The 13630-nt window shown below is 40.5% G+C and overlaps 1 protein-coding gene across 1 annotated transcript; it reads left to right on the forward strand.

Moving 5' to 3' along the window:
* Positions 1 to 1276: 1276 nt before the first annotated feature.
* LOC311056076 (uncharacterized protein) lies at positions 1277 to 10509 on the forward strand (the record flags this gene model as incomplete). The annotated part of the gene is made up of 6 exons (XM_084072451.1): positions 1277 to 1307; positions 8410 to 8561; positions 9142 to 9261; positions 9653 to 9797; positions 10057 to 10199; positions 10357 to 10509. 6 exons carry the CDS (start codon positions 1277 to 1279, stop codon positions 10507 to 10509), a joined length of 744 nt encoding a protein of 247 aa, XP_083928577.1.
* Positions 10510 to 13630: the final 3121 nt, after the last annotated feature.

Below are 13630 nucleotides of genomic sequence, written 5' to 3' on the forward strand. Positions count from 1 at the left end.
TCTTCAACGGACAGAGTTATTCTTAAAGCCACCTCCTCCCTCTCTCTCTCTCACTCTTTCAATTTCCTCCCTCTCTCTCTTGCTGTCTTAGTACTCTCAGGGTAGCAGTAGTTCAGACACAGGTGTGTGTGTGTGTGTGTGTGTGTGTGTGTGTGTGTGTGTGTGTGTGTGTGTGTGTGTGTGTGTGTGTGTGTGTGCGCACGCGCGCACGTGCGTGTGTAGACGTACTGTATGCATGGGGGCGGAGGCCTAGAAATCATGCCAAACTGGTGGAGTTATAGTGCCCCCTGGTGTTTGGGGGTGCAGAGAGATTTATCTCTGGGGTCAGTTGTATAGAGACAGACTAGGGTTGACAATCGTCCCTTGAAATACGGAATCGTCCCTTATATGTAAACTAAAAGACGTGTCCCTTATTAAACTGATGAGGGACACACAACCCTAAGACAGACCTACGTAAATATGTCCAAATAATAGTGCAACTTGCTCTACTAGAGAGATGATTTTATGAATGAAACTCAGACTGACATTATAGACCAGGGGTCTTCAACAGGGGGTCCGGGACCCCTAGGGGATCCTCAGAGCTACTACAGGGGGTCCGCCAAATCTTTGTGTGATAGGATTAGTTTTTTACATTAACCACTTGAACCCTAGAATTCCTTTTCTGAGGGGAACAGTAGCCGAAAATAGCCGATCTACAAGCTCTCAACGCCTCGCGCTGCGAGGCGTTGAGAGCTTGTAGATCGGCTATTTTTGGCAAAGAGGCTATAGGTTTAGACTAGAGGGAAAAATGAGCAGACTAAGTTAAAAAAAAAATCTGAAACACAATTTTATACAATATAGAGTAGGGGGTCCCTGCTTCATCTCTCTCTCAGCTAGGGGGTCCCTGGCCTGAAAACGTTGAAGACCCCTGTTATAGACGCTCATACAAAACATAACCCAGTTCTATACAACGTGTAGGCCACAGAATATTAAGTTTAGATACCTGCTGTAATCTTCTGTAAATGAGTGACATTAAGATTTCAAGGAGACATGTTAGCCTGCTAGATATTATGGCCATGAAGCTTGTTTTGCTAGTTAGCTAGTTGTATTCTAGCCTAGTAAACCCCCCTCCCTCCGGAAATCTCATTTGCATTTGATTTCAGGAAGGAGGTCTGGGATCGCGCAGGGAGTAAAGCCGCCCGCAACGCTGCGTATTCGAACCAATCAGCGGCTGCTAGGGGCGGGATCATCCAATCACCTGCCTAGTAGCTTGACAAAAAAGAAAAACCTCTCTGTCATGGATTCTGCGTACGGAGTCTCAGATGGAAGTAGGCTGTGAAAGGGGTCTCCAACGTTTTCAGCCCAAGGACACCCCCACACTATATATTGCATAAAATTGTGTTGCAGATTAAAGCTTTTTTATAGATGTTGGATTCTTGTAACTGTGTATTTTCAGACATTTATAACCACTTAAACCGTCAATACTTAGTAAACTTTCACTCTGTCTGCTCTTTTCCCCCCTCTCTTTGCCGAAAATAGCCGATCTGCAAGCTCACAACGCCTCGCGCTGCGAGGCGTTGTGAGCTTGCAGATCGGCTATTTCCGGCTAAAGTGGTCCTCAGAATAGGGACGCTAGGGTTCAAGTTCAAATGTAAAAAACTAAGTTCCAATCACACAATGATTTGGTGGACCCCCTGTAGTACCTCTGAGGACCCCCTGTGGAAGACCCCTGTTCTAGATCAATGATTCTCTTCCTTTTTTTTACGTTCAAGGACCACCAATTTGATATGCTGTAGGCACGGCACGGACCCCCCCATTTGATGTGATTCATATCTCTAGGACCCCTAAAATATTTCATTGTTAGGCATGATGCGGTCCGATATGGCTGTGCCATATTTCCAGAATTCCTTTACTGTCTGTTCACTGTTCATATAGAGATAACTGTGAAACTCTGATCAAAATAGACATTTTTGTACATTCTCTAGTTGAGTTCACTTGTTCCTGTAATAACGGTGAATATTAACTGGCGGTTATTTAGCTGGGGACCGCCTGGAAGCCCTTCAGGGACCTCTGGGGGAGTCCCTGCACCGCAGGTTGAGAACCACTGTTCTGGATCACAAAACAAGTTTACAAGATGATATGCATATTTATGGGAAGCACGGTGGCTAACTCTTCTGGTTCAAAAATAATACAAGTCCAAACTTTTTCAAGCTATTTTTGATATAATCTTATAACCTGGTATATTTGTCACAATTCCACAAGTTTTTTGACAACTTCTCTAGACACTATTAAACAAAACATTTTGTTGAGTGTCCACGACACATATTATGAATGGAAATGTATTTATCTACCTTAACATTAATAATTAATATAGTTTGCACTGATGTTACGTTCCAAACATATCCTTTGGGCCCTATAGGATCCTACAGCTTTCCTTTTGTGAGCGGTACTTCCGCGTAGACACACGCTGTAATGACAACATTACAGAGATTTGTCTCCAAAAAAGACTCCTAAAATGAATGTGACGCAGTATGACTTTAAAGGCTTCTTTTAGACTTTTATATCAGTGGGGTTATTGACATGAACATGTTTGACAAACACTGTTATTACAAAACTCCTCTAATAGGATTATTGAAGTCCGAGGCTTTAGAAATGGTCGTCCGTTATCTTTATACAACTGGCCCTGGGCTCATGTCTCCTGGATGATGATGTCATAGTTGAGAGGTGTTACATCATCAGCAGGTGTGCGAGTCCAAAGCGCAAAGTTTGAGAAGGGTGTGTGTGTGTGTGTGTGTGTGTGTGTGTGTGTGTGTGTGTGTGTGTGTGTGTGTGTGTGTGTGTGTGTGTGTGTGTGTGTGTGTGTGTGTGTGTGTGTGTGTGTGTGTGTGTGTGTGTGTGTGTGTGTGTGTGAGTGTGTACAGTATGTGTGTATGTATAGAAGGGCTTATTTATGTGATGATGATATATATATATATATATGGCTGATGATCTATTTTATTACTATAGCATCTATGATATGAGATCTACATTGTTGGTTTCTACATTGTAGAAGAGTGACAGTTTACCTGTTGATGATAACGAGGATCGTTTATGCGTAAATGATGGTATATGATTGGTTGACAGACGGTGTGATGTGTCACTTCCTGAGTTACAGTTGTAAACAGATGTGATTGGACAGTGCTGGAATAAAGCCACTTCCTGTTTGACTCTCCTTCGATATCCTGTCCTCAATGCTACTTCCTGTCAACAATATTGTACATTGAGTAATCATATTTTTGCTCTCCAGTAGAAATCTTGTATGTCCTTATGCTGTCACTTTCAGTTTAAAAAACAGATGACAAATTGTTGGTACTTTTACTGTACGTAATGTTTCCGGTCATACAGTCTGGGACTCGGAAGCTCTTTTTTTCTTTTTGTTTTAAAATTCTTATCCCACGATTTTTGTAACCAATTTTTTCACCCAGTGCCAATTGTCTATGTAATCATGGGCGCTACACTCCCTCTGCCATCATAGGGAGAGCATAGAGCCAAGCTCATGCCTCCTTCAATGCATGAGGAGCTAGCAAGCCGCTTCTTATCACCCGACAGGGGGGAGGTTCACAGGTAGTGTGAGATTTATAGAAGAAAATTGCAACGCACATTTTGGGGAATTGTTAATATATTAGAAGCTTTTAATCCAGAATTGATCCTCTTTGCCAAAAATAGCCGATCTACAAGCCCACAACGCCTCGCAGCGCGAGGCGTTGTGGGCTTGTAGATCTGCTATTTTTGGCTAAAGTTCTCATCAGAAAAGGGATGCTAGGTTCCGAGTGGTTATGGTAAAAAGAAAAATCATATCACATAAAGATTTGGCGGACCCCCTGTAGTAACTCTGAGGACCCCCTAGGGGTCCCGGACCCACAGTTGAAGACCCCTTGCTGTAAACTGAAAAAAAAACAACGTTTTTTTTTCTTTTTTTCAAAAGGGCACTTCTGGTCAAGAGGGCAAAGGGCAGGTGCTCTAGCACCACCTAGAGTCTATCTGTGCACGTCCCTGCACAGTCTGATACTGTTGTACTGGGAGCTGACCAGTACAACCACAGTCTGATACTGTTGTGCTGGGAGCTGACCAGTACAACCACAGTATGATACTGTTGTACTGGGAGCTGACCAACCACAGTATGATACTGTTGTACTGGGAGCTGACCAGTACAACCACAGTATGATACTGTTGTACTGGGAGCTGACCAGTACAACCACAGTATGATAATGTTGTACTCTTGTTTAATTCATTTCATTTTATAAAAAAAATTGGAAACATTTTGAATTTTTTTGTAAAGTAACAACACAAATCTTGTATGGTGGTCCCTGGCACAAAAATATGTTCAGATGGGGGTCCGCAACCAAATACATTAATTTGGGGGTAGTTGAGAAAGCCTGTTCCAAGCAGAGGCAGACGAAGTGACTGAGAATAAATGTCTTTGTCAACAGGATGTGTTTCAACAACAATATGTACTTCCTCATTCTCATGTATTTCACAAAAGATGAAGCAACCGTTATGCACCTAATAACTCAATCATAGTTATACTTTTAAAGCAATAGAGTTGTATTTATACTTTTGTATCTGATAGAAATATTAGGAAAATAAATCACCGACCATCCATCATTAAAGTCCCATCACTGGTGGAACCGGTACCAGGGAAACCCGTCAAGCGATGGAACTTCCAACGAAAGACCAACTGGGAGTCGTATGCTGAGGAGACTGAAAGAGGGTCAGCTGGCCTGCCAGACCCAGACTCAGCCCTATGCAGCCTACTGCAACAGAGTGTTTCTACAATTGCAGTATTGATATAATTGATTCATTGATATTCATTGTTAAATAAATATTACAATGTATGTCTATTATTATTATTATTATTATTATTATTGTTATTATTATTATTATTATTATTATTATTATTATTATTATTATTATTATTATTACTACACTTATTATTATTATTATTGCTGTTATATATTTCGCTAACTTCTTCTCTTTAACTTTTAAATTGGTGAAATGACGTTAGCATTGAAAACAAATGTATCTATTTTTGGTTCGTGCGCATGTGCGTGCTTGTAATAGTGTGTGTGTGTGTGTGTGTGTGTGCGGGGTTGTGTCGTGTTTGTGTGTGCACGTCATAGAGTTGTTTGGGTGCGTGCGCATGTGCGTGCGTGTAACAGCGTGTGTGTGTGTGTGTGGGCGGGGGGGGAGCTGTGCTTGCGTACACGCGAGAGGGCATTCCCGGGGATTCCCTCTCGCATGTACGCATGTCTGCTTGTCAGACCTATCACAGCCCTTGCTGTTTTGTCCCGCCCCTTAAATTCAACGCTCCTGGCCGCTGCTCGCCTTGACTCTTTCACTTCTCAAGTTTTACTGCGGATGCTAGGTCGCTCGATACTAGGTCTCTCCGGTCGATGATAGATTACTATTGGAAACTGTTCTACTTGATTTCGGTTCATATATCACTGATCTACTTTCATTTCGTCGTCTTTTCTCTGAGGTGAGTAATATTACTTGATATATCCTTTTTTCCCGCCTTTATTACTTTATTTTAATTTTTTCCCGCCTTTTTTGGACTACATGAACGTTCAGATTTCAAACACATTTTTTTCCCATGGCCACGGATGTTATAATTATGTACGGGCCCTCAGAAGTAGCCGTATCTTCCTTATTGTTCAATAAAAACGCATCTTAATCCGATCGGTGGCCATTTGCTCATAGTGGGCACACTGTATCAGAGTGCAGTACACCTACCAACCGATGGGTAATGCAGTTGAAAGCATGGCGGACATGCTGAGAAAATGGCCACCGATCGGATTAAAATGCTTTTTATTGAACAATACTGAAGCTGCGGTTACTTCTGATGGCTCGAACAGAATTGTCACATCCGTGGCTATGAGGTAAGAACTTTATATTTGAAATTTGAACGTTTATGTACATGTACGGGCCTTAAATGAATTAAGTACAAACGCCAGGTTACGTTTGTTTCAGGCCCCAGGACTCTGTTGGTTTGTTTTCATAAACTTATGTCACAATCGACCTGTCCATAACAATTGATTATACAACGCAGAATGCAGCTTTTAAACAACATTGCATTTGTTATATCTTGTCTGTTAAAATTGAGCTTGTAGATCTGCTAAAACTAACTTTAAGCAGCCTCTGAAACTGGGTTAAAAACAACCTAGGCTAACCAGTGCTAACGGCTATAAACGTATGCCTACAACTTCCGCATGGCAGTGAGGTAAATGATTACATTATCAACAGTATTGCTATCATGTTTATGTATTTACCAGGGACACAGTGAACATTAATCAACATGTTGGTTTTCACATCCGTGTAATGAACCAGAGTTAGCCAGAAGCTAGCTTTCATCTGTAGTCCCTGAGCAGGCTGTTAAAAGTGGTGACATAACTATCCATACAAAAACGGTTGTATTAATACCATACAAGACCAGTAGACATAGTACAGGAGACAGAACAATGATATTTTATATGTTGGTGGACTTTACTGAGACAATGGCAAACAACGTGGCTTTGACTCAGTATAGAGTAACATGAGTTTAACTCTAGAAGGAGATGCTGTTGTAATTTGACTGTTTTACTAGCAGTAAATAGACATTCATTTGACGCACTGTTTGGTTCAACAAGTGTTTATCTGCACCGAGCATTGTACTGGGTTGACTAATGTTAGAGGACGCCGTGGCTTTGGGGTTGTTTAAATTAACCTGGTTGCTTGTTTCTCTCGCTGAACCTGGCAACTGCCATGTCAATAGCAGATCTACAAGCTCACAACGCGTGGCGCTGCGAGCTTGTAGATCGGCTATTTTCAAATTTAGACTATGTATAAAATAAGGCTAAAGTGGTTAAGGTATGTTTTATAATGTAATAATTTATATCTTAAAAGTAACTAGTAACTAAAGTTTTCAAATAATTGTAGTGGAGTAAAAGTACAATATTTGCCTCTGAGATGTAGTGGAGTAGAAGTAAAAGTATTGGAAAAGGCCGCGGACCCCCATCAAAATATTTTGTTCCAGGGACCCCCCAGAAGCAACGATTTGAGTTAAAAATGTTCGCTTTAAAAATATATGTATTCAAAGATTTGCACACATTTTCACGATTTTTCAAAAATAGCAGATCTACAAGCTACGGTTGTAGCAAACTACGGTGCCGCGCTATGAGCTTGTATATCTGCTATTTTTCAATAGCCCAAGGTGTAAAATAATGCTTTTTAGCTCAAATCTAAAAATGACACAGTTCCAGGTCTCAATGGGTTAACCAATTCAACCACATGAATCCTAGCGTCCCTATTCGGGGCTTGTCGTAATAGGCAAACATTCAGTGAAAACAAAAATCGTCTCACTACACGTCACGAGGCATTGTGTGAGCTTGTAGATCGGCAGAGATTGATGAGTGATAGAAAAGGACGGGGCCAATTACAGACCCCCTTGCGCACCCATCTAAGTATATAGGGTTTAAGTCATTGAACCCCTATATGTAATTCACACAATGAATAAAGAAAACGACTTCCATTTTCACTTTAAAAATGATAAAACATTTTTTTTTGACAATTTGCACCTATAATGACGTGCCCAAAATAGGGACACCAGGTTGAAAGTGGTTCAAACACTCATCACTAATAAAGAGTGAAGCTGGTTTCACAGAGCATGCTTTGCACTCAAAGGCTACGTGCCAATGTCTGGATAAGTCTCTGCCACCTTGTGTAGTGATGGACGGCGACCAGGCGTGTGTTTCCAAACCTAACATTTCTTGAAGTTCTGTGCCTTGTAGGTGTATAACCTAGTTTAACCATGCAGTCAAATGGCCAATAGTTCACTCCTGGCCCTTGCAAATGGAAACGGTCATTGTTTTCCTTTTTTTTTTTTATTATTGTGATTTATTGCATTTGTATATTGTACATTAGTCAAAGCATCTGTGGACTAGTGACTCCTCAGTAAAATGTAAAATGGAATGTCACAGTTTTAAGTAAACCAATACTAAGAATCTTTGAATGGGATTGTGTGTTAATAGTGATGTTTTGTTTGTTTTTGCATGATCAAAATTTTGATTTGCAAATTCTTATCTGTATTTACGATTAGAGGTTGGGTGTTCACTAATGTCTATGGTAAGTTTACGGTAACCTTTGATTGAAAAATAAGGCCCTGCTACAAATAATAACTTCTCTAGCTGTGGTCTTTTGGAGCAGTAAGGATGAAGTCATTAGTAGACACAATTTCGGGTTTTATCGTATTTGTTGGCTGTTCACTAAATCCAATGCCATCTGCAAACTCACAACACCTTGCATCGCCTATTTTCGCCACTAAATAGGCAATTTATGAAATATTGGAAGAGGGTTTGTGCCCAATAGCAATGGTCTGAGACTAAAGAACCCTACCTCCCCCTTCGCCCCTTGCAGGAGGAAACAAACTGCAGACCACGGCGAAAGCGGATGAGATGAAGGCGGCGGAGATATCCAAGCCAACGCCACCCTCCATGGCTGCCCCAGAGACCAAGAATGATATCTCTGATTGGCTGTCTGCGGCGGCGCTAGCTGCACTGCAGAACGACGTGTTGGACACGACTACGTTGAAGAGGTATTCTGACAGTTCACTTGGGTGTTGCTTGCCAAAAATAACTGATCTACATGCTAACACGTCGCATCACGACACATTGTTAGCTTGTAGATCAGTTATTTTTGTGAGTATAGATTATATTGTTAAATTGTCCTTTTTTTTAGTAAGGCAAAAAAGTGTGCACACCTGCAGCAGCCCAAATAGGGAGACAGCTGTTTTTTGTTTAACAAACCCCACTGGCCATGAACCAGAGGGGAAGGCCAGTGCTGTGGATGTGGGGATGTAATCGTTCTATATTGCACTCCATCAAACACAAGTATAAAAGAGTTAAAATGAAGACTGGCTCTGAGTCTGCCGTACAATTGTATTTTTACGGCGTTGCTCGGCCATACCCTACCTGTCTATGAGAGGGTCTGTGTGTCACAAACCACAGGACCGATCAGTGCTAAACTTTGCATGCACGCTACACAGAATTAATTCCACATTGGAGCCATGCTGTTGGATCCTATAAGAGTTCAAGTTAAAAACCACTGCTATAGAGGGAATTGAACATTTTGTGTTACCCATCTCCTTAGGTCCGCAACGATGAAGGCAAAGTCATCCGCTTCCACTGCAAGCTGTGTGAATGCAGTTTCAACCATCCCAACGCGAAGGAGATGCATCTGAAGGGAAGGAGGCATCGACTGCAGTACAAGGTTGGTACATTTTCATAGGTGCAGGCACAAGTGTTATTATGCCTAATGTATTATCTTTGGCTGATGTCGCTTGCTGATAAGAACTGATCTTCAAGTCATGTTTTAGCTGGGACAACGTTATTTTTAGCATGACGGGTTTTTAGACCGAAGCGAGTAATCTACACGACCCAGGACACTAGACTGAACTATTTTGAATGGTTAAACAATAAGTCATAAGTTGATCATGCCGTCATCTGTCCTGACATTTCCTCTTCACCTGGTCTTCCTCATATGATTGAATTTTCTGTGGCTATTTTAATCCATTTTATGACACATTAATACAAATTAAATCAATTGCACAACAGATTTATCAATAAGCTTGTGCAATCTTGTTTTGTCTTCATTTGCCAAGAAATTTGAAATTCCTAGTACCTCAGACTTAAAAGTCTATGATGACTTGAACACTGAAGTTGACGAGGAGGCGTTTCAGTTTTTTATAAAGAAACCAGACCTTGGTGTGTTGGAGATTTGTTCACCCCAAGACCCAAATCCTGAAGGTGAGTTCTGTTGCTTATCAACATGGAGCCTTATAGCCTCATCCATACAGTCCTGGCTAACCTAAAATGTCACACAGGTATATTTTTGTACTTTGAAATGATCTTTGTTTCTCAATGTAAGTAAAAGAGAGAAAGTGTCTGAGGAAGAACTTTGTTGGTGTGTGGATCCTTCCGTATCTAATGTGAGCTTTTTACATTACACTTGCCACAAACATTCCTCTCTTGCTAATCACACTTGTTATGTCAACATTATTGCTAGATTCAGTGAGCCCCTCTGCAAGCAATTCCATTGCCAGCAGCAGCAGCTCCTTTCTCAGCTCTGGTGCAGACAATGACGGGGACTCGGATGACACCATCAGTCCTGCTCCAAGAAACAGAGCTGACCTGACTCGTCTCGCTCAGGTAAGCGTTGCTTTTTGGGGGGGGGGGCGGTCATGGTTTACATTTTTGTCACCTTAAATATACTTGGCCACCAAATGTAGTGGCCTGTAGGACCAGTGCTTTAAAATATTACTGTCTATCCCTGTGTTTCCCCTCCCTTTTTTTTACTTCCACTTAGATGGTTGAAAAAATTCTGAAGGACAGACCTGGCGGAGAGAGGATCATTACCGAGTATGCTCGGACAAAAAGCCTAACGGATACCAGAAGACGCGACATGGTGAAGATATTGGTTGCACACATGGCAAGTGAACATGGGTATGTTGTCATCTAAAAATTATGCACCCAATGCGCAATTTTGGTTGTACTTGGTGCAGGCCAAAATCCTCCTTTTTGGATCTCATACGTGTGTGTGTGTGTGTGTGTGTGTGTGTGTGTGTGTCTGTGTGTGTACTGTAGGACGAGTCCTTCAAGGCGTGTTAAAGAGGACTGTGCACAGGGCATCACTGCCTTATTCCCATACCTGGCCGATCCCCAGGGAAAGTTGGGCTATGTAAGTACATAAAACACCAGTCTAACGCACATTTACACATGCTCATTAAAACCAAATGACACTTTTCCCCCCTCTTTTCTTCTTGTGTTTTAGGAACAGTATTACAATCCAGTAGATGGGAGTGGGTTTCTGGCATGGCGAGTGAAATCACTTCAAAAAGAAGCATCAGAGGGACAAAAAAAAGAGTTCAGCCACTGACGGGTGTTTGATTTTGATTGTAGTTAGAATTTAAGGGGGAAGTCACATGTTCACACACACACACACACACACACACACACACACACACACACACACACACACACACACACACACACACACACACACACACACACACACACACACACACACACACACACACACGCACACACACAGGAAGAACCAGTGCAACATGTCATGTTTCCCCCAGTCCACTGTCTAGCAACTGTGAAGATGGATCCTTATAGTAAATGCATATCACTGGAAAGTATTGCAGCAGTATATGTGTTATTTTTCTTCTTTTTTTTTTCTTGGACTGAGTGAGTAATACTTTTTGCAACACAGTGGACTGGTGCTGCTAATTTGAGGTTTCTGGTCGGCTCCGCAGCTTTTATTTAAATCACTTTTCTCTCTGCTGCTTTAATTTAAATCACATTTCTGGTTGGTTCCGTTGCCTTAATTTAAATCACCTTTCCTTTATTATCATTTTCTTCTGTGTCTTATTAACCTAAAATTGTACAATCATCTATTATCTGTGTAGGTTTGACAGTAGAATATTTATACATCTTTTTTTGCCGAATGACTGAGTGTATAATAATTCACTTAATTTATTTTAAATCACCTTTCTTTTATTATAATAATAACTCACTTAATTTAATTTAAATTACCTTTTATTATTATTATTATTATCTTCATTTTCTTCTGTGCCTTATTAATCTACATAAAATGGTACCATCATTTAACTACCTGTGTAGGTTTGACAGTAGAATATCTTTTTGTTTATTTTCCTTTTTGCGGTAAGATTGAGTGAATAATATGTAGCCACTTACACCAGAAACTTTTTGCAACATAGTGGAATGGTGCTAACTTGTTGTATCGGTCGGCTCCGTTGCTTTGATTAAATATATTTTCCTTTATTATCATTATTATCACTTTCTACTGGGTTTTTTAATTTATATATAAAGTGTGCCAACATTTAGTATCTGTGAAGTTTTTTTTTTTTTTTTACAGAAGAAGTTTTCTTTTTTTCTCTTTGTTTGTCGGATGGCTGAGTGTGTGGGCCTAATGTATCCACTTACACCAGAAACATTTTGTAACATAGTGCATTGGTTCTCAAAGTGGGGTCCGGGGACCCCCAGGGGTACTTGAGGGTGTTCCAGGGGGTCCCCAGCTAAAAGATGAATAGTTAGGAACCAAATGGACCCTTATGGGTCTGTAACTCTGAGTGTACAAATGGAACCAAATTTTGGTTCCATTTACACTCAGAGTTAAATTAACATTGATTTTACAATATAAATTGGGGTCCCAGAGATAGAAATGCCATAAAATGGGGGTCCGTAGCCTAATGCATGTCAAACTGGGGGTCCTTGAAATTAAAATGGTTGAGAATCACTGCTAGAGCTATAAAAATCATCTCTTATGGGGGTCCCTGGCTTATCTTTTCAAATGGGGGTCCGCGGGCTAATAAGTGTCAATTTGGGGGTCCTTGACATGAAAAAGTTTGAGAACCACTGACATAGTGGACTGGTACTGCTGCTAACTTGTTGTTTCGGGTCAGCCTCGTTGCTTTAATTGAAATTGCTTTAATTTAAAATGCTCCTTGCTGGGAGCCGCTGCTTTAAATTAAATTTCCTTTTCTTTTACTATCATTATTATTATCACTTTTTTTCTGTGTTTATTAATCTACACATACATTCTGTCATGATTAATTATTTTTGTAGTTTGGACAATAGGCTTGAATAGTTCTTTGCCGACTGACTGACTGAGTGACTGATATCTAACCACAAACACATCAGAAAATGTTTGGTGAAATACTGGACTGGCGCTTTAACTCGCCGTCTCTGATCGTCTTTGCTGTTTTAATTTAAATCATTTTTTCTTCATTATTATTAGACTACTGTCACTACACATTATTACCAGGTCTAGTATTACTTTTATCACTTCTTCTCTGCGTTTATCAATCTATAAATTAGGCCTTTTTTTAATAACCCCCTGCTGTGTACTTCTGACAGTGGAATATAGTATTTGACATTGTATCTCTATTAAAACAAAATATGCCTGTGAGGCATCAATTTCCAGAAGCCTATATATGGCGAGGCGCTCATTATTAGAGCCGCTACATATTCGACATATTGCCTTCTTAATTTAAGACTAGCCTTCCCACTAAAACTGTCAACCCAAGCAGACTCCAGATTGTCTGGATAAATACTGCGTTTAGTTTCATTACTAAAGATAGAGGCAGCAGGCTTAACTGGGGCGTTCAAGCTGGATGCGCTGCTGTTCATGTCACTATTGTTTTATTTAATATTATTATCATTATTATCTTTCCCTTCAATAAACACAAGAGCATCAGTAGACGTTATGTTTCTCATTGCACTATATGGCCGCCTTTATTGTCCAACCCTAAAATCACTCTAATACAAAGCTATGGTTTATATTATTATTATTAACATTATCACTTATTTTAAGTAACCACGGGTGTTTGAACTGGACGCAGACTGCTGCTGTTCATTAATAGCCCTACTAGCCTACTACTACCAGTATTATTATTACCAATATTATTATTATCAGCAGTAGCAGGCTAGTTTTCTTTTTTTTACTAAAACATGACTATACTGTAGACTTTGTTTTCCGTGACACTATCCCGCAGCTAACGGCCACAGGGACAACTAAATATCCATCCATCACGTAGCTGGCTGAGGGAAAC

The sequence above is a fragment of the Gymnoscopelus microlampas genome, assembly GCF_963454915.1.
Source record: "Gymnoscopelus microlampas genome assembly, chromosome: 2".
NCBI lineage: Eukaryota > Metazoa > Chordata > Actinopteri > Myctophiformes > Myctophidae > Gymnoscopelus > Gymnoscopelus microlampas.